This window comes from Coregonus lavaretus (genome assembly GCF_964263955.1).
Source record: "Coregonus lavaretus genome assembly, chromosome: 6".
NCBI lineage: Eukaryota > Metazoa > Chordata > Actinopteri > Salmoniformes > Salmonidae > Coregonus > Coregonus lavaretus.
In genome coordinates, this window is record NC_139993.1 from 8278081 (window position 1) to 8300334 (window position 22254).

Below are 22254 nucleotides of genomic sequence, written 5' to 3' on the forward strand. Positions count from 1 at the left end.
CCGGAAGAATCCCTTTGCTAGAGCCGGGGTGGTGTTTTCCGCCTTGACGAAGAAAGTTGTGCAAAGGCGGGCTGCTGGTTTCTGTATTCCGAGAAAATGGACAGCCAGGGAAGGAAAGTGGTGGTTTGCGACAATGGGACCGGGGTAAGTTTACAAACAGACCGTGTTCTATCGTCAAATTATGAGCGTTCCGGCTTTTGTGCTGTGCATTTTGGCAGAGGAGACGAGATGGGGAGGAACAGGAAGTAGCTCGCTTCATTGCTAGCTAGTGTAGCCACGGTCTGGGTGGCTAGTCAAAGGAATTTGTCTGTCAGCTTGTCAATTAGTTATGCATTCATTGAGGTTGGTGCATCTGTCAGTTAGAGGTGGCAAGGTTCACACCGGTCGGTGGAATGTTTAGTGTACCGATTGTTTACTAGAATTCGTGAATCAGTGGGAGTAGACATACATATTGTTATCGCAGCTGTCGGCTGCTCGTGCTGACATTGCGAACTCGAATCGTCTCGAGCTAGTTAGGCGGCTGGCCAGCAAGCTCAATAGCTAGCATTCAACGTTACAAATCGCGGTTTTATAACATGCTCCAGAGATCACTTAAATCTCGTGTTCTGCCACATTTAGCTACATCAACTATTTCTTCATCAGACAGCATTACCCTGCATTTCCATCCCTTGCTTCAATTTGATTGTTAGCTCAAACTAACAAGATGAGGGCTCTCTGTAAGAACTTGCCAGCATCATTTTTAATTGCAATGATTTGGGCAAGGAAAAGAGGTGATCTGTTGCTTTTTATTCAGTAACTCCAAATGTTTAGATACAGTTTGGTGTTGTTCACAAAGAAAGATGATCCAGCATATGTAGCCCCGCCCTCAACGAAACCTCTTCAAACTTGTAGCAAGTTTTTTACACTGCTACATTGTTGCATTGTCTGTTGCATAATTGGATGAGGATATGTGCATATAGTTTTACTAAACCAGGCAGCAACAAACAAGTATTGCTATGAACTGTTGAACAAGGCAAGTTAACCAACTAAACTTGTCTCGAGCAGTAGATAATGCGCATGCCTCACTCTTGTACAGTGAGGAAGTCAGAAACCATTCTTCCATGTAAGGAGTTATCAGATCTATTGCAACTCTCTTGTAAAATATATTTGTAAACATGAGTCATCCGGTTGAAATGGACAAATATATTACAATTAATTTACGCTGTTTTCACCTCCACCATTTTACCTTAAATACTATCTATTTATGCTGTCTACATTTTTTTTTAGCCATGTTCCATTCAGTGGTTAGCTGAATCAGTCTCTCTCCAGCTACCTACCACAAATAAACAATGCTGCTTACAGCCTTTGTTCACACTTCGAATAAAACAGCCTGATAGCTATTCATAGCTCGGTGAGTGTAAATGGGACACGCTGTACACTGTAGTCTACCTTCTGTCTTAATTCTTGTCTTTGAGTAACCCCTTCCTCTCTGAGCTGATGATGTCATGTCTACTTGATGATGCATGTTATACACTTATTTTATTCTTCTTATCGGAAGGTTGAGAATGAGAAGATCATTTACAGTGCCTTCGGAAAGTATTCAGACCCCTTAACTTTTTCCACATTTTGTTACATTACAGCCTTATTCTAAAATGTATTAAATAAATAAAAAATAATCAGCAATCTACTGACAGTACCCCATAATCACAAAGCAACAACTGTTTTTTATACATTTTTGCAAATGTATTAATAATGTAAAACAGAAATACCTTATTTACATAAGTATTCAGACCCTTTGCTATGAGACTCAATTGAGTTCAGGTGCATCCTGTTTCCATTGATCATCATCCTTGAGATGTTTCTACAACTTGATTGTAGAAACACCTGTGGTAAATTCAATTGATTGGACATGATCTGCAAAGGCACACACCGGTCTATATAAGGTCCCACAGTTGACAGTGTATGTCAGAGCAAAAACCAGGCCATGAGGTCGAAGGAATTGTCTGTAGCGCGCCGAGACAGGATTGTGTCAAGGCACAGATCTGGGAAAGGGTACTAAAAAATGTCTGCAGCATTGAAGGTCCCCATGAACACAATGGCCTCCATCATTCTTAAATGGAAGAAGATTGCTCAGTTTGACCACCCGGAGAAGGGCCTTGGTCAGGGAGGTGACCAAGAACCTGATGGTCACTCTGACAGAGCTCTAGAGATCCTCTGTGGAGATGGGAGAACCTTCCAGAAGGACAACAATCTCTGCAGCACTCCACCAATCAGGCCTTTATGTTGAGTGGCCAGACGGAAGCCACTCCTCAGTAAAAGGCACATGACAGCCCGCTTGGAGTTTGCCAAAAGGCACCTAAAGGCTCTCATACCATGAGATACAAGATTCTCTGGTCTGATGAAACCACGATTGAACTCTTTGGCCTGAATGCCAAGCGTCACGTCTGGAGGAAACCTGACACCATCCCTATGGTGAAGTGTGGTGGTGGCAGCATCATGCTGTGGGGATGTTTTTCAGCGGCAGAGACTGGGAGACTAGTCAGGATTGAGGCAAAGATGAATGGAGCAAAGTACAGAGAGATCCTTGATGCTCCAGAGCACTCAGGACCTCAGACTGGGGCGAAGGTTCACCTTCCAACAGGACAATAACCCTAAGCACACAGCCAAGACAGCGCAGGAGTGGCTTCGGGACAAGTCTCAATGTCCTTGAGTGGCCCAGCCAGAGCCCGGACTTCAACCTAATCGAACATCTCTGGAGAGATCTGAAAATAGCTGTGCAGCAACGCTCTCCATCCAACCTGACAGAGCTTGAGAGGATCTGCAGAGAAGACTTGAGGCTGTAATCGCTGCCAAAGGTGCTTCAACAAAGTACTGAGTTAAAGGGTCTGAATACTTATGTAAATGTGATATTTCATTATTATATTTATTTAAATTAGCAAACATTTCTAAAAACGCGTTTTTGCTTTGTCATTATGGGGTATTGTGTGTAGATTGGGGGTGTGGGGGGGGTGTGGGGGGGGGGACAATCAATTTTAGAATGAAGCTGTAACCTAACAAAATGTGAAAGTCAAGGGGTCTGAATTCTTTCCGAAAGCACTGTATGTAATGTAACGTAGGTGAAAGAAGGAAGATTATGTAATTAATCATTATGTAGGCCTAAAGAAAGCCCAATGGATGTTAAACATGCATGGAAAAGTGCTTCTATCGATTCAAGCGCTAGGCTATTCCTTGAAGCAAAAGCCTAGTACAACCTAACAGGTTTGAATGAAATTCCCTAGGTTACGTAGAAAACCCATAACTTCCTAAGCATGCTGCAGGTCAGGCACATCAAGTAGTGATTGTGGGATGATAACACTACCAATGCTGTAACTTTCTCTGTAACCCCTCTGAGAGTGTTCACAAACAAAGTAGGGTGGAGTTGCCCCCAGATGCTGGTCTTTTGTCAGTTTTGCATTTCCCCCACTAATGGTTAGGATTTGGGGAGGGCAAGCTGATCCTAGATCTGTACCTAGGGGCAACTCAAAAAGCACCATGTGACTCAGAGAAAGTACAGAAGGCTGTAACTTCTGGCTAATAAACAAGACAAGTGAAGTGCATTACTGCATTATCGATCGGGCTAGGTTATGTCAGAGTTATTGGGCTAAAAGGTTTTCTTTTAATGGAGTCTGGGCTAACTACTTTGATCAGATTTCTATTATTTGGCTATAGGCCTATTTATCTCTATTCATTTTTTTTGTCATTCTGTGTGCTATGAACAACTTGCAAAAAATAATGTTTGTCACTGACCCTGCCTTTGTCTCCCTTTTAATCCCAGTTTGTGAAGTGCGGCTATGCAGGCTCCAACTTCCCAGAGCACATTTTCCCTGCGTTGGTTGGCAGGCCAATCATTCGCTCCACAGCTAAAGTGGGAAACATTGAGATCAAGGTAACCTCACTCGATTACTTCACAGGAGTGTTAGATCCCTTTGATATCTAGACAAAAACATGTATTTATTATTTACTAAAGAAAGTGGTAATAACCTGTTTTGAAAGGGGGTCATATAAACATTGCATATTTTTTTCCAACAGTTAACATACCGTGAATTCTGTCTGAAATAGGTATTAGTATGTGTGTTGAGTGTAATACAGAATATATTGTAATATGGGTCCTGTTTTGTCATTTGTACCTATCATCTGGGGAAAGGGGATACCTAGTCAGCTGTACAATTGAATGCATTCAACCAAAATGTGTCTTCTGCTTTTAACCCCCTCTGAATCAGAGAGGTGCGGGGGCTGCCTTAATCGACGTCATCGGGGGGTGGGGGGGGGGTGTTAACTGCCTTGCTCAAGGGCCGAACAGCATTTTTTCCCCACCTTGCCGGCTCGGGGATTCAAACCAGCGACCTTTTGGTTACTGGCCCAACAGTATTAACCGCTAGGCTAACTTCTTCATAGCCCTCATGAATATGACGTTTTCTTTTTTGTGGAGATTTAGGGAAGTTCTGAAATGACTGCAATGACTTGTGGAGTAGACCATGGTTCTAAGTTTTTTTTCTTTTTCAGAAGAAACCTACCTGGAGAATGGTGCACATTTCTTGATTTACACTACTTTGTTAGATTATATTTTGCTTAGTCCCTCCACTGTGAACTTGTTTGAGCAATTTTCCTGACACTTATCCTGGACAAGGAAGCTATTTCAATGGAGATTCTCATATTATGACCATGCTTTAGTCCAGGACTAGCCTTAATCTGTGTTTTGGAAACCGGCCCTTTGAGTTTAGTTTCTCACAGTATTTGAGAGTTTAAAAAAAGTATTTCCTCCATTGAGTGTCCTCTGGAAATCCAACAATCCAACACACTGGTCCCTATGGGAAACAAGAGGCTAATCTTTACCATGGCTGGCTGAGTCCCAAATGCACTATAGTGCACTACTTTGAACCCTATGGGCCCTGATCAAAAGTAGTGCACTGCATAGGGAATAGGGTGCCATTTGGGACGCAGCACATGATTTGTTGATTTAGTCTAGATGTTGCACCTATTCTTGTTATCAGGGTGTTATACATTAACTATTCCCATTGATAACATTGCAGCATTATATGAGCGGATGGGTGGGCGTCGGCAATGGTTTTTGAAGGACACACTGATTCACCTCTGACCTTGGCTCCTCTGTCCTCCTCTCTCTGTTCTATCTTCTGACCCTCTGCCTCATCCCTCTCTTCCTCCCACCTCTCCTCCTTCTCTCCTGTTGAGGTAGAATAACAGAAAGATGGTAAGTGTGTATGTTTGCAGTTTCATGGGCCCCTGCTGTCTGCTCGGACAGTGGAATGGCTGCGCTCGTCATCGACAAGAGTGGTTGTTTTCTTTTTCTTTCTGAGAGATCTGTCAATTGTTTGGCATTGCTTCCTCATTCCCCCTCTACTACTCTTTCCCCAGTTTTCTGTGATGAAATGGTGTTCCGGCTTTCTTTTTCCCCTTTTTAAATCAACATGTTAAATACAGTGGTCTGAAAACACAGACAGACATTCATGGTCTTGTGTACATACAAGCAGCTGCAGAAGGAAACCGTGATATCAATAGTAGAGATATCATCATGCGTTTAGCAGAGAAAATCATGAGAAGGGGAACATGTCTGCTGTGGCTTCTCATGTTAAAATAAACCTGCAAGCCTGCTCCTCGTAGCATAAGAAACGACCACATTGAGCATGAGTTTTCCCATGCAGTTCTCTACCAATATGAATGACCTTTTTAATAATAATAAATAATATGCCATTTAGCAGACGCTTTTATCCAAAGCGACTTACAGTCATGCGTGCATACATTTTTGTGTATGGGTGGTCCCGGGGATCGAACCCACTACCTTGGCGTTACAAGCGCCGTGCTCTACCAGCTGAGCTACAGAGGACTACCTCTGTTGGGTGGTAGACAGTCAGATCTATTCTGAGTTTGCCTATACTGTAGGTTATAGACATTTTCAATAGGATCTGCCCAATTAACCAAATGGATTCCATTTTACTAAGTGTGCTCTGACTGCATGGCTGGAATCTCTATCTAATGTGTCCTTCTCTACCTCTCTGGAGCAATGCTGTGGAGCAGTACTGAAGTCTGATCACTAAAAGCAATGTGCCCGCAGAATGACTAGATGTTGACTACAACTATAATAAGTGATGCTTGACTTGTTTAACCTTGGCCAACACCTGCCTTGGTTTTGTGGCATGCAAATTTCATTTTAGGGATGTTCTTCAAGTTGGTTCGGTAGTGTATTTTAAGATGGTGCATGTCCTTATGTTACCTTCTAACCCAGATCTATCCAGCCTCCTTTGTTGTTGTTGTATAGCTGTGGTCAGTCCGCACTGAGAGTCAGTTTGTTGCTGTGGTACATCAATGACTTGGATGGAGGACACTGCAGTAATATTCAATGGCTACTGCACTATTGGGGTCCCTCCAAAACGGCGGGTTCATTTCAAAAGTCACGCCCTGGTTTTGACCCTAGTCTGATACACTTGGATCTTTATCCCCTCCCTCCCCAGGACCTGATGGTGGGGGATGAGGCGAGCGAGCTGCGCTCCATGCTGGAGGTGAACTACCCCATGGAGAACGGCATCGTGAGGAACTGGGATGACATGAAGCACCTGTGGGACTACACCTTTGGTCCCGGAAAGCTCAACATCGACTCGCGCAACTGCAAGATCCTGCTCACCGAGCCGCCCATGAACCCAACCAAGAACCGCGAGAAGATCATTGAGGTGCGTTTTGTTAACCCACAACTACCAAATCCTTTTTCAGAGGACAATTTCATTAACATGCTTTAGTTTTGAAAGTGTGTGTGTGTGTATTCTGGAGTGTACCCGGAACGGCTGGAGGAGATCTCCTGTAAGGCCTTTTATAAGGCCTTTTTAAATGATTCATCAGTCATAACAGGGATGCTCTGTGCTGAGGAGGCACTAGCGCTCCCGCTAAGGAGGTTTATCTTGGAGTTGCAACTTGCCAGTCATTGTGACTAAGGCAGCAGTGCTGCCTGGCAGACCTGGGTTCAACAAGTATTTGCACTCTTTCAAACACTTAGTTTGATTGAGCCTGTCTGGAGTTTCACATGGGTGGACGTTGGACTTTTGGGACTACTCCATTGCTTCCATTGCGCCCGGCAAGGTCAATCAACCACAGCTAAAGTATTTGAAAGATTTTAAATACTATTTGAACCCAGGTCTGCTGCCTGGCGACCAGCTCCTCAGTGGGAGTCAGTCAGAGCCACTGTTATTAATGATTCAGGCTGTCCTCTGTGGGGTGAGGATAAGTCCTTATCCCCCTTTTCACCCATTTATACTTCAGGTTTATTAAGATGGAGGTCTATTCCTTGTGAGGGGAAGTTGAGGTTAGATTTGTTGCTGTTTTCCTAGCAGTGCAAAAACAAAGGTAATTTGTATAAGCAAGATGCTAAGTTACTGTTTAACTATAAATGCACAGATTTCTTTTGGCAGTGACTATACATTCCAGTGACATACTCTCGCACTCCCTACCTCTTTCCTAGGTGATGTTTGAGACCTACCAGTTCTCTGGGGTTTACATAGCCATCCAAGCTGTGCTCACACTCTATGCTCAAGGTAGGTTCTTTAAAACAAAATGAGGCCACTAGAAGGAAGGTAGGACACCATACCCAGTGGAGAGCACTGGGTACCTGAGATTTCACTCAACGAATTGCAAGTTAAAGTACCTTTCAGAACACATGTAGGAGGTTAAACCCGGTAATTCACTGGTAGCAACAATTATTTTAGGCTTATACTTTATTTTACGATACAGAAATTACCAGGTATTTCCATTTTTAAATGGTTATTAGTTAGTAGTTACACAATAATAACCTATGAGTTACTTGTTTGTTTCTTTGGGAAACAAATGTAAAAAATGTATTTGGTACCAGATAGTTACCAATTATTTTAAGTACCAGAAAGTACCCATTGACACCACATCCTTTCCTACAGTAGTAAATACCTAGTATCATAAAATAAAGTGCTTCCATTTGTGCTGTACTGCTTGTATTTATAACATCGAGGTCTTTCTCTGGAAAAAATAAACACAGCTGCGGGATGAAACAGGCTGTGCTAATGTGTGACCCTTTCAGTGGCAGGCCGAGGGTTGAATATGCAGTAGCACGTAGTTGAATAGGTAGCGGTATACTTCTTGTTGTTCTATACTAGACTTTCATTGGCCAGCACATTTGTAGGATATAGGCCTTTCATTGGCCTGTGCATTTGTTTGATATTGAACCAATATATTCTGACGGAAAACTCTTTGACACCAAGAAATCGGTAATAACAATTAATAAAAAGCTTTCCGTTTCAAACAAGTAATGACAGAAATGGTCTATAATGTTGATATGGGCTTTGGAAAATGTTTGCTCACTGGCCCTATTCTGATGTTGGTACTGATGTGTTTTTTAGGTCTACTGACGGGCGTGGTGGTGGACTCTGGTGATGGTGTCACCCACATCTGCCCCGTGTACGAAGGCTTCTCCCTGCCCCACCTGACCCGACGCCTGGACATTGCAGGACGGGATATCACGCGCTACCTCATCAAGGTACACCCTCGTTCCCCACACATGACTCAGGTCTTAAAATGTCCTGTCCAGAAACAACTCCTAGCCCCTAGGCATGTACTTGTATATATATGAGAAGACTGAATAACACACTATGATGGATATTGCACCTTGCCCATTGGAGCTACTACCATATATATTTATACCTATCTAGCCGAATTCTTTCAGATCTACACAAGAGCCTAGGGGGAACTAACTAGGGGTTGATTCCCGGACAGGGCCTTTGATAAGCTTATTTCCCTCATGAGTATGTCTGATGACTTGCTAGTGGAAAGCAGTCGACTGTAAACCACACCTGTTCATTATTACACGTCAAGATTTGTGAGGAGAGATTAGGAAAGGTGACTATTTAAAGTGTATTGGAGACTTTTAAAATGAATTTTGCAGTCCTTTACAACTATGAGATCTCTGCAAACCAATCAAACCCATCCCTGACCCCTGACCTTTATCCATCGTCCAGCTGCTGTTGCTGAGGGGCTACGCCTTCAACCATTCGGCGGACTTTGAGACGGTGCGCATGATGAAGGAGAAGCTGTGCTACGTGGGCTACAACATCGAGCAGGAGCAGAAGCTGGCGTTGGAGACCACCGTGCTGGTCGAGTCCTACACGGTCAGTAACAGTCTTACACGGTCATCATGCGGGTCGAGTCCTACACTTTCAGTCTCATGTCTGATTACATAATTGCATTACTTTTATAATGCATTACCCCCAACACTCCACCAGATTCTACTTATTAAAGTATTGCCTGGTAAGTGTGACACCATCCTACACCAAGAATAAAAGGATTCATCTGTATTTGAGGACCGGCTATATGTTAACACTACCTCCTTGTGGACATAATGTATCATGCAGATGGTCAGATTATATTTTTAGAACAGTAGAAGCCATATTTAGTGTGGGAGGAGCTCTTGAACCAAGCTCTGGATGCCCCCAGGTTACTTAGTCAAGTCAACCACGTGCACAAATCCCTGAGCAACCCGGGTTCGATGGCCGGGAGGGGTTTGGCGGTGAACCACGAAGGAACCGCGAGTCCCTGTGATGTAAAGAGGGAGTGGACGGAATTTTCCATATGTGGGGCGGGCGGCGGCGCACCTCCCTGTTTCCCTGCCCAAATCCTGGAGAGGCGGAGGACAGAGGATGGAACAAGAGCAGTACTGTAGCGTTGAAGAAACAACTGCCCCCTCCATGGGCGTGACATCATTTCCTGTACGGCCCAGACTCCCACACAACGTGCTGACCTGGTTTCTGTTTCCTCCTCTGGACTCCAGACTGGGGCCGTCAATGGACCCTTTATGCTCCCCCACATAGTGTTCTGCCACGCTCTGCAAAAGGCCTGTCTGTCAGCCGGCTCAATCTGACCAGAGGGAGAGACTCTTACTAAACGTTGCCAGTGTCCAAACATTGTCTATTGTCCATCTCTAGCCTAGCATTGCCTTCCGATTTCCCTAGCAGTGTTCTAGCATGAAGAAAGCCATCAGTCCTGTCTTGATGTCAACTAAATGCTTGTGTGAATGTTGTTCCCCTTTCTGTGTCCTTAGCTCCCCGACGGCAGGATGATAAAGGTGGGAGGGGAGCGGTTCGAGGCCCCTGAGGCTCTTTTCCAGCCCCACCTCATCAATGTGGAGGGAGTCGGGGTGGCAGAGCTTCTCTTCAACACCATCAATGCAGCAGACATCGACACCAGGTAACTCCATGACAGACTCCCCCTACTTACTAGTGACCTAGTAATTTCCAATCCTCTCTCCTTTCCTTTTCACTTCCTCTATCTCCCTTTGCCATTTCATTAGTTCACGTTCTAGTCATTGAGTGGATGCTCTTGAGCAGAGTGATGGTGTAGAACTGCATAGGCAAAACCCTAGCAGTGCTATGATGGAATTAGGGCTGTCCCCGACTAAAATAAGTTGTCTTGGTCGACCTATCAGTCGATCGAAATGTTTAAACGTGTATATTTCCATATATAAACACATCCTACGTGTTATAATCAAATCAACTATACAGTGCATTCGGAAAGTATTCAGACCCCTTGACTTTTTCCACATTTTGTTACGTTACAGCCTTATTCTAAAATGGATTAAATAAAAATAAATCCTCATCAATCTACACACAATACCCCATAATGACAAAGCGAAAACAGGTTTTTAGACATTTTTGCTAATTTATTACAAATAAAAAAACACCTTATTTACATAAGTATTCAGACCCTTTGCTATGAGACTCAAAATTGAGCTCCGGTGCATCCTGTTTCCATTGAAAATCCTTGATGTTTCTACAACTTGATTGGAGGCCACCTGTGGTAAATTCAATTGATTGGACATGATTTGGAAAGGCGCACACCTGTCTTTATAAGGTCCCACAGTTGACTGTGCATGTCAGAGCAAAAACCAAGCCATGAGGTCGAAGGAATTGTCCGTAGAGCTCCGAGACAGGATTGTGTCGAGTCACAGATCAGGGGAAGGGTACCACAAAATGTCTGCAGCATTGAAGGTGCCCAAGAACACAGTGGCCTCCATCATTCTTAAATGGAAGAAGTTTGGAACCACCAAGACTCTTCCTAAAGCTGGCCGGCTGGCCGAACTGAGCAATCAGGGGAGAGAGGCCTTGGTCAGGGAGGTGACCAAAACCCATTGGTCACTCTGACAGAGCTCCACCAATCAGGCCTTTATGGTGGAGTGGCGAGACGGAAGCCACTCCTCAGTGAAAGGCACATGACGGCTCGCTTGGAGTTTGCCAAAAGGCACCGAAAGGACACTCATACCATGAGAAACAAGATTCTCTGGTCTGATGAAACCAAGATTGAACTCTTTGGCCTGAATGCCAAGCATCACGTCTGGAGGAAACCTGGCACCATCCCTACGGTGAAGCATGGTGGTGGTGGCGGCAGCATCATGCTGGGGGGATGTTTTTCAGCGGCAGGGACTGGGAGACTAGTCAGGATCGAGGGAAAGATGAACGGAGCAAAGTACAGAGAGATCCTTGATGAAAACCTGCTGAGCGCTCAGGACCTCAGACTGGGGTGAAGGTTCACCTTCCAACAGGACAACGATCCTAAGCACACAGCCAAGACAACGCAGGAGTGGCTTCGGGACAAGTCTCTGAATGTCCTTGAGTGGCCCAGCCAGAGCCCGGGCTTGAACTCGATCTAACATCTCTGGAGAGCTCTGAAAATAGCTGTGCAGCGACGCTCCCCATCCAACCTGATAGAGCTTGAGAGGATTTGCATAGAAGAATGGGAGAAACTCCCCAAATACACTTGTGCCAAGCTTGTAGCGTCATACCCAAGACGACTCGGTTGTAGTCGCTGCCAAAGGTGTCTAAAAACCTGTTTTTGATTTGTCATTATTGGTTATTGTGTGAAGGTTGTAGAGGAAAAAAACAACGTAATCCATTTTAGAATAAGGCTGTAACGTAACAAAATGTGGAAAAAGTCAAGGGGTCTGAATACTTTCCGAATACACTGTCTGCACTGAGCTTGTCTGATGCTTTAAGTGAACTGTTTGATGAAATAATTAAGACACAAATGACTAGACAGAGTCCGACCGCAATTGATTTGATTGTGCCGCGTGGCTCAGACTTGCTGTGCTGTGTTAAAAAAATCCCTAATTTGTTTAGGAAAAACATTCCCTATTCCCTCAACCATTGCTCTCGTTACATGACACGTATGCATCTCATGCACGTGAACAATAGGGCCTGACCAATATCATATCATAATCACATCAATAAATTGGTTATAACAAACTCTGAACACGTGACAGCAGAATGGAATGCAGAGGACATGACAAATAAACTCAAAATGGGGGAATGTTTAGTGGTTGCTCAGGAGGTAAAGGGGACGTCATCAATTTGACTAGTTGTGGAAAATACTGGAGATTAAGAAAAATAAGGTAAGGAGCAAGCGCTGCGTGCATATTATATGTGCCAAACAGGTGCTGTTAGATTACAATATCATTTTTCTGACCGTTTTGGAACAATGTAAACAACACTAAATTAATTATAAGCGTACCAGAGAAGCTGTTGTAATGTTTTTTTGTAAAGCCTTTATTACAGCAAAGATTAAAAACAGCATTCATTCCTGAATGCAATTTCTGAAATGGAACGGTTTAGGCCTATTTATTGTTACGCTAATTATTCAATAGTCGCTTTATTTTATTTTAACTAAAATGCTTGATTGCATATCAAATCATGAATGACTCGTATGCTGTGTGATGACATTAACTAATACATTATTGATTGATACAGTAGCCTATATAAGTATTGAAATATAGGCCTAAGTAAGTTACGGTATTAAGACCATCTCTTTGGCCTACAGCTTGATGATGGTTATTCAAGGCTGCTATACTTATGACAATGACATTACTTATTATTATAATGATGATCATAATATTAATAACATTAAGGAGATCAAGGAAAAAGGAGGGTTATTATAATATACTTTTCTGACAATTTGGAAAGGTGTAAACACTAAATCAATTATAAATAATAGAGGCTGGTCTAATGAAAAAAGTGTAAGCCTTTATTACAGCATAGCAAAGATTTAAAAACAGCCGAATTTGTGAAATTGTTTATCCGACATGTGGTTGCATGAGGCTTGGTGCTCACAGAATCAGTAGGCTATTAAATAAACACTCAAACAGGCAATAGAAGTAGGATCTGTCTTATTTTTGTAGCGATATATATGGATGATTAATAAAGCCATGCACATTCAACAGTTAGGCTATTGATTATACACCTAATTAAGTTGGTTTCCTCTCTCCTCACTTTTCTTAGACATGGCAAGTGCTGTTTTCTCATCTCCTAACTCTGCTGCTGCCTCCGCCGCATTGTTCTCAACACCAATATGCTGGTTAACTTTGCTATTATGCAAATAGAAACATGGCCTAGGAAAAGGTGCCAATTCAACAGCGCACTGATGTGTTTCAGAACCGTGGACAGCGACCACTATCCAACAAGGGAGGAAGCGCATTTGTTATAAAATTATTATTTGTATTAGTGTTGCACCATTGTTCTTATGTAATATACACATATACAATTTCAGTAGCACATGTCTTAGACTGATGGACTGTGCCATCCCCACAGCCTCCACAATGGATCAGTTTACTCACAGGCACGAATCAGACAGGTGTCTCGTACACCATGGTTTATTATTTTTTGCTACTGCTCGACTTAAGAAATCTCGGATGACCAACAGCCTATCGACCAAACAGTCGACTAAATGGGGTCAGTCCTAGATTAATTATCACAATCTTGTATTTTTGGCCTTCTATTCTCTACAGCCCTTCTCTTCCCTAAACATCCTCACTTCTCCTCAGGGCTGAATTCTACAAACACATTGTGGCAGAATGTTCTCTCTTCCTCTCTCTCCATGTCACCATTCTTATTCACCTGAAGTGATTTCTCTCCATTCCTCTTCCTTCCTCCATGTCTTCCTCTCCTCCCTAAACGTCTTCTCCTTCTCTCCACAGGTCTGAGTTCTACAAACACATAGTGCTGTCGGGGGGCTCCACCATGTACCCTGGCCTTCCCTCTCGACTGGAGCGGGAGCTCAAGCAGCTCTACCTGGAGCGCGTGCTGAAGGGAGACGTGGATAAGCTCTCGGTGAGGACACACACACACACAGTGCCATTTTATAGATTTACTTTTTAAGTAGCATGCTTTAAGTACATGTCATATTTTATTGTTGCTGTTTTTAGTGCCGGTTTTACTGTCCAATGTTTGGCTTTTAACAGATGGACAACTACTAACGTTTTACTATCTATTTTCTCACTGCAGTCATTTGATCGGCCACCAGGAGGCGGTGTAGCCCTAAATTGAATTTGTGTACACAACACAAGCAATGTCCTTCTTCAACACAGAGTGAACTATCTTTGTCATGGGACCATGTTTAAATCATGCGCTTGACAACGAAATTAAAATATAATGTCTCATTGTTCCTCACTCATTCCTTTACACACTGATTGCTCAATTTGGCAACAATATCCATTTCAGAATTTTCAATGCCTGCTAGTTGAGTTCATGAGAGACAGCCTTTTACTCTAACCTGTAATTATTAGACGATTTTACACCTATTTTTAGCTAAGGTTGTTAACAGACACTAACAGACATTTTTCCTTCTCCTCCCACTCTTCTTCTCTGTCTCTGCCCCTTTCCTGTTGTCTTCTATTTCTCCTCTGTGCTCTTGCTCTCCCTTGTCATACTCTTCCCTCCTCATCTTCTATTCTGGCTCTCCTTCCCTGCTCGTGTGCAGAAATTCAAGATCCGGATCGAGGACCCCCCTCGGCGCAAGCACATGGTGTTCCTGGGCGGGGCCGTGCTGGCCGACATCATGAAGGACAAGGACAACTTCTGGCTGACGAGGGAGGAGTACCAGGAGAAGGGGATTCGTGTCCTGGAGAAGCTGGGCGTCACCGTCAGATAAACCCCCTCCAAGATGCACGTGTCTGGGCTAAGTCTGAAATGGCACCCTATTCCCTTAGTGCATTACTTTTGACCAGACCCCATAGGGTAGTGCACTATCTAGGGATTAAAAGTAGTGCACTATCTAGGGAATAGGGTGCCATTTGGGACGCTACCTTGGCCTTCTCTCCCGCCCTCCTTCTCTGCCACGTCCTCCACTTGATATCCATCTATCGCTCACCTCTTCTTCTTCTTCTCGACGCGATCATCTGTTTTTACCACCTCTGTCCCAGATTTGCTCACTCACCCTCTCCAAGGGCATGTAGGGACGGACGGAAGGGAGGGAGGGACGAATGGGGTCTGGGAGGTGGGAGGAGATGGATGAGGAGCTAACAACGCATCTCCTGGGAATAGTTTCAATCATGTTACCCAACTTATTCGGTCAAAACACGATCCCAATGATCATTAAGATGAAGTCAATTATTATTAGGGATTCATTTATAGAGGGGGTATCGGATTGCGCTGTGTTGTGGGCACAGGGTACACAAGGGGCCCCCATCAAAGGCAAGCTGCCCTTTTTAAATCCACCCTTCCACCTATCTTAGTCTTTTGTCCAGTCTTAATCGTCAGGGTGATTGCTTGCTCCTCGAGGCCCTCATAACGAATGGGTACACGCTCTGTTTATCCCTGAGGTTAATTTAAGGTTGTTTTAACGTTGGGAGGAGGTCAGGGGGTGATGGTGGGTTAGAGGGCAGGTGGTTTTTGGGGCATGTATCTCCTTCTCACAGGGTTCACCTGCCCACTTGTCCGACTCCCATATCCAAACAGTCTGCCGTCATGTGATGGTGACAAAAGGAAACGGTTGGCCTTCCCTCACGATAAAAGGCATTTCATTCCACTGATGGCAAAATATTTGCCATTTATTCAATTCCAATGAGGACTCCTCAGCCTTTTCTTTGAAGTCACATTTTGTGTTCACATTCCTTTTGCTGATGCGCTTTCTTTTTGGAGGAGAAGAGATTTTGCCTTTCGTTTTGTTGGACTTGTTATTTGTACGTTTGTGTGTATTTCTTTGCAGTGCATTACTCCCGTGTTTTCTCGTAAAGAGTGAGGATGTGTCGTCCTCATCATGGCTGTTGGACACACGAGTCATTCTGTATTTAAGGTCTGGGTTACATTCTGCCCTCAACAACAAGTCTAAGATCTCTTTCCCAAGCCTATCCTTAACCATTGTGAGCTAAACAATACATCAGACCTAGGACCAGTTGTTAAGGGCATACTGAACCATAACCTGTTTAGAGGAAGTCATTCTGAGACCAGTAGGAACTCTCCCTAGTCTCAGCTCCAGTGAAGATTCATTTTGAGGTCAGGGGTTATTGGGGGTGGGGATTTTTTGGGGGGTGTTGAACATTTGTAATATGAATAAGAATTTGGTTGTCAGTAGACATGGAGACCACATAAAAGCTGGTATTTAAGGTTTTCCTTTTTGGGTTTTCATATGTATATTGGAGGCACTTACACAATATATATGTATAATTTTCTTTTTTGACAAAACGGTCATCCAGTGCCAAGTGCAGTTATTGTAGCTGGATCTTATTTGTTTTCTTATTTTTCATTTTCTTTTAGTTTTTGTTCATAGCATAACTGCCTACCACTGATTTAAATAAAGCAAAGTGATTTATAAATACCTGGTGTTGCTCTGTCTTTGAGATGGACCATGTGGTCGCCATAAATACTTGTGACATTATCGTCGTTGCCGGCAGTGATCCTAAATAAGAATGAATTAGAAGACCGATGAATTGCCTCAAAAGAATGAGTTGGTACATTCACGTGTACGGATGCATGAGTATGCTGTGTAACTATGTGGTCATATTTAGAATGAAGGCTGCAGAGAAGAAGAATGCGAGTGGCTTCTTGGTGAGTGTATGTCAAATAATTGTATTCGTCACATGTTCGTAGACAACAGGTGTAGACTAACACTGAAATGCTTACGGGCCCTTCCCAACAATGCAGAGAGAAAGAAAATAGTAAAACAAATAATAATAAATACACATGAGTAACAATAAAGTGGCTATATACACAGGGTACCAGTACTGGGTCCATGTGCAGGGGCACGAGGTCATTCAGGTAGATATTTCTCTGATAGAGTTCAATGTGTCAAATCGGAGGGCCTGTTGGCTGGACCTATGGCAGTCTCTATGGGGGTGCCACAGGGTTCAATTCTTGGGCCGACTCTTCTCTGTGTATATCAATGACGTCGCTCTTGCTGCTGGTGACTCTCAGATCCACCTCTACGCAGACGACACCATTTTGTATACATCTGGCCCTTCATTGGACACTGTGTTAACAAACCTCCAAACGAGCTTCAATGCCATACAACACTCCTTCAGTAGCCTCCAACTGCTCTTAAACACTAGTAAAACTAAATGCATGCTCTTCAACCGAACGCTGCTTGCACCCGCCCACCCGACTAGAATCACTACTCTCGACGGGTCTGACCTAGAGTATGTGGACAACTACAAATACCTAGGTGTCTGGTTAGACTGTAAACTCTCCTTCCAGACTCACATTAAGAATCTCCAATCCAAAGTTAAATCTAGAATCGGTTTCCTATTTCGCAACAAAGCTTCCTTCACTCATGCTGCCAAACATGCCCTCGTAAAACTGACTATCCTACCGATCCTTGACTTCGGCGATGTCATTTACAAAATAGCCTCCAACACTCTACTCAGCAAATTGGATGTAGTCTATCACAGTGCCATCCGTTTTGTCTCCAAAGCCCCATATACTACCCACCACTGTGACCTGTACGCTCTTGTTGGCTGGTCCTCACTACATATTCGTCACCAAACCCACTGGCTCCAGGCCATCTATAAATCACTGCTAGGCAAATCCCCGCCTTATCTTAGCTCATTGGTCACCATAGCAACACCCACCCGTAGTATGCGCTCCAGCAGGTATATCTCACTGGTCATCCCCAAAGCCAACACCTCCTTTGGCCGCCATTCCTTCCAGTTCTCTGCTGCCAATGACTGGAACAAATTGCAAAAATCTCTGAAGCTGGAGACACTTATCTCCCTCACTAACTTTAAGCATCAGTTGTCAGAGCACCTTACCGATCACTGCACCTGTACACAGCCCATCTGAAATTAGCCCGCCCAACTACCTCATCCCTATATTGTTATTTATTTTGCTCATTTGTACCCCAGTATCTCTATTTGCACAACATCTCTTGCACATCTATCATTCCAGTGTTAATACTAATTGTAATTATTTTGCACTATAGCCTATTTATTGCCTTACCTCCATAACTTGCTACATTTGCACACACTGTATATATTTTTATTTATGTTGTATTTTTGACTTTGTTTTGTTTTACCCCATATGTAACTCTGTGTTGTTGTTTTTATCGCACTGCTTTGCTTTGTCTTGGCCAGGTCGCAGTTGTAAATGAGAACTTGTTCTCAACTGGCTTACCTGGTTAAATAAAGGTGAACTAAAAATAAAAATAAAAATTGTATATATGACTAGGAATAAAGTGACAGATAATAAACGGTAGCAGCAGTGTATGTGATGAGACCAAGTTAATGCAAAAAGGGTCAATGCAGATAGTCTGGATAGTTATTTGGTTACCTATTTAATGAACTATTTAGCAGTCTTCTGGCTTGGGGGTAGAACCTGTTCAGGGTCTCTGTTGGTTCCAGACTTGCCGTGCGGTAGAACAGAGAACAGTCTTTGGGTGGCTGAAGTCTGACAGTTTTTAGGGCCTTCTGACACTGCCTGGTATAGAGGTCCTGGATGGCAGGGAGCTCGGCCTGTTCGCACTACCCTCTGTAGCGCCTTGCGGTAAGATGCCAAGCAGTTGTCATACCAAGCGGGGATGCAGCCAGTCAAGATGCTCTCAATGGTGCAGCTGTGTAACTTTTTGAGGATCTGAGGGCTCATGCCAAATCTTTTCAGCCAACTGAGGTGGCAGAGGCGTTGTCGTGGCCTCTTCACGGATGTGCTGGTGTGTGTGGACCATGATAGATCCTTAGTGATGTGGACACAGAGAAACTTGATGCTCTCGACCCGCTCCACTATGCTGAGCTGTAGTCAATGAACAGCATTCTCACATAGGTGTTCCTCTTGTCCAGGTGGGAAAGGGCAGTGGTAGAGTGCAATAGAGATTGCGTAATCTGTGGATCTGTTGGGCGTTATGCGAATTGTAGTGGGTCCCCGGTGTCTGCGATGATTGTGTTGATGTGAGCCTTGACCAGCCTTTCAAGGCATTTCATGGCTACAGATGTGAGTGCTACAGGGCGATAGTCATTTAGACAGGTTACCTTGACGTTCTTGGGCACAGGGACTATGGTGGTCTGCTTGAAACATGTAGGTATTACAGACTGAGTCAGGGAGAGGTTGAAAATGTGCAGTGATGTCACTTGCCAGCTGGTCAGCGCATGCTCTGAGTATGCGTCATGGCAATCCGTCTGGCCCTGCGGCCTTGTGAATGTTAACCTGTTTAAAGGTCTTATTCACATCCACTACGGAGAGCGTGATCACACAGTCATCCAGGAAAGCTGGTGCTCTCATGCATGGTTCAGTGTTGCTTGCCTCAAAGCGAGCATAGAAAGCATTTAGCTCATCTGGTAGGCTCGCGTCACTGGGCAGCTCGCGGCTGAGTTTCCCTTTGTCATCCGCGATAGTTTGCAAGCCCTGCCACATCCGACCAGCATCAGAGGGCGTAGCAGGATGTTTTATAAGCGTGCGGATTAGTCTCCAGCTCTAGCCTTTAGCTCAGTGCGGATGTTGTGCATAATACATGGCTTCCGGTTGGGTTATGTGCGTACGGTCACTCTGGGTATGGCGTAGTCGATGCACTTATTAATGAAGCCGGTGACTGATGTGGAAAACTCGGATGAATCCCTGAACATATTCCAATCTGCGCTAGCGAAACTGTCCTGTAGCTTGGCATCCGCTTCATCGGACCACTTCCGTATTGAGCAGGTCACTGGCACTTCCTGTTTGAGTTTTTGCTTGTAAGCAGGAATCAGGAGGATAGAGTTATGGTCAGATTTGCCAAATCAAGGGCGAGGGAGAGCTTTATATGCGTTTCTGTGTGTGGAGTAAAGGTGGTCTAGAGTTTTTTCAACTCTAGTTACACGTGACATGCTGGTAGAAATTACAGTGCCTTCAGAAAGTATTCATACCCCTTGACTTATTCCACATTTTCTTGTGTTACAGCCTGAATTTAAAATGGATTAAACAGATTTTTTTTCACACCCCTGAGTCAATACATGTTAGAATCACCTTTGGCAGTGATTACAGCTGTGAGTCTTTCTGGGTAAGTATCTAAGAGCTTTGCACACCTGGATTGTACAAAATGTGAGCATTATTCTTTTTTAAATTCTTCAAGCATTGTCAAGTTGGTTGTTGATCATTGCTAGACAGCCATTTTCAAGGCTTGCCATAGATTTTCAAGCCGATTTATGTCAAAACTGTAACTAGGCCACTCAAGAACATTCAATATTGTTTTAGTAAGCAACTCCAGTGTATACACTGAGTGTACAAGACATTAGGAACACCTGCTCTTTCCATGACAGACTGACCAGGTGAAAGCTATGATCCCTTATTGAAGTCACTTGTTAAATCCACTGCAATCAGGGTAGATGAATGGGAGGAGACAGGTTAAAGAAGGATTTTTAAGCCTTGAACATGGATTGTGTATGTGTGCCATTCAGAGGGTAAATGGGCAAGACAAAATATTTAAGTGCCTTTGAACGGGGTATGGTAGTAGGTGCCAGGCGCAGCGGTTTGAGTGTGTCAAGAACTGCAACGCTGCTGGGTTTTTTACGCTCAACAGTTTCCGATGTGTATCAAGAATGGTCCACCACCCAAAGGACATCCAGCCAACTTGACGCAACTATGGGAAGCGTTGGAGTCAACATGGGCCAGCATCTCTGTGGAACACTTTCAACATCTTGTAGTCTATGCCCCCACGAATTGAGGCTGTTCTGAGGGCAAAAGGGGGTGCAACTCAATATTAGGAAGGTGTTCCTAATGTTTTGTACACTTATTGTATTTGGCCTTGTGTTTTAGGTTATTATCCTGCTGAAAGGTGAGGTTGTCTCCCAGTATCTGTTGGAAAGCAGAGTGAACCAGGTTTTCCTCTAGGATTTTGCCTGTGCTTAGCTCTATTCAAAAAAAATGTATCCTTAGTCCTTGCTGATGACAAGCATACCCATAACGTGATGCAGCCACCACCATGCTTGAAAACATGAAGAGTGGTACTCAATGATGTGTTGTGTTGGATTTGCCCCAAACATAACGCTTTGTATTCAGGAAATAAAGTTAATTTCTTTGCCACATTTTTTGCAGTTTTACTTTAGTGCCTTATTGCACAGGATGCATGTTTTGGAATATTTGTATTCTGTTCCTTCTTTTCACTCTGTCATTTTGGTTAATATTGAGGCGTAACTACAATGTTGTTGATCCTCAGTTTTCTCCTTTCACAGCCATTAAACTCTGTAACTGTTTTAAAGTCACCATTGGCCTCATGGTGAAATTCCTGAGCGGTTTCATTCATCTGCGGCAACTGAGTTAGGAAGGACGCCTGTATCTTAGTAGTGACTGGGTGTATTGATACACCATCCAAAGTGTAATTAATAACTTCACCATGCTCAAAGGGATATTTAATGTCTGTTTATTTTTTGCAAGTCATTGGAAAACCTCCCTGGTCTTTGTGGTTGAATCTGTGATTGAAATTCACTGCTCGACTGAGGGACCTTACAGATAATTGCATGTGTGGGGTACAGAGATGAGGTAGTCATTAAAAAAATCATGTTAAACACTATTATATGCTACTTATTATGTGACTTGTTAAGCACATTTTTACTGCTGAACTTATTTAGGCTTGCCATAACAAAGGGGTTGAATACTTATTGACTCAAGACATTTCAGCTTTTAATTTTTTATAAATTTGTAAATATTTCTAAAAACATAATTCCACTTTGGCATTATGGGGTATTGTGTGTAGGCCAGTGACACAAAATTTCAATTTAGTCAAGGGTTGTAAATACTTTCTGAAGGCAATGTAGGTAATACGGATGTGTATGTATGTATGTATGTATGTAAGTATATAGGAGAGGGAGATTCTGCTAAGATATTTGGGGGAGTGTCGGGGTCTGTAGATTGAGGAAACCAGTCCCTTTGGAGGGGCACTGTTGCAGAACCAAACCGTTCTGCCGCTCTCTTTGATGTGGCACCGTTGCCGTGGCGCTACACAAGGAATTCCCACCCAAGGTCTCCAAGGCGATGGCCTTCGCCAACAAGACCG

General features: G+C 43.6%; 1 protein-coding gene across 2 annotated transcripts; it reads left to right on the forward strand.

Moving 5' to 3' along the window:
• LOC311131244 (actin-related protein 2-A-like) lies at nt 1–16623 on the forward strand. 2 transcript variants are annotated; one of them, XM_084164105.1, is made up of 10 exons: nt 1–144; nt 3794–3904; nt 6486–6701; nt 7484–7556; nt 8391–8527; nt 9006–9155; nt 10085–10230; nt 14006–14138; nt 14788–14978; nt 15093–16623. In XM_084164105.1, exons 1-9 carry the CDS (start codon nt 97–99, stop codon nt 14956–14958), a joined length of 1185 nt encoding a protein of 394 aa, XP_084020231.1. In that variant the 5' UTR covers nt 1–96; the 3' UTR covers nt 14959–14978; nt 15093–16623. The 2 variants fall into 2 exon arrangements, with proteins under 2 accessions (XP_084020231.1, XP_084020230.1); XM_084164104.1 differs by having other exon boundaries at nt 14788–16623.
• Nucleotides 16624–22254: the final 5631 nt, after the last annotated feature.

Excerpts from the sequence above, each read along its gene's own strand:
- LOC311131244 (XM_084164104.1), top strand. The coding sequence starts at position 97 with ATGGACAGCCAGGGAAGGAAAGTGGTGGTTTGCGACAATGGGACCGGG. Across the intron at positions 6,702-7,483 it reads ACCGCGAGAAGATCATTGAG|GTGATGTTTGAGACCTACCA; the intron begins GTGCGTTTTGTT and ends CCTCTTTCCTAG. Across the intron at positions 8,528-9,005 it reads TCACGCGCTACCTCATCAAG|CTGCTGTTGCTGAGGGGCTA; the intron begins GTACACCCTCGT and ends TCCATCGTCCAG.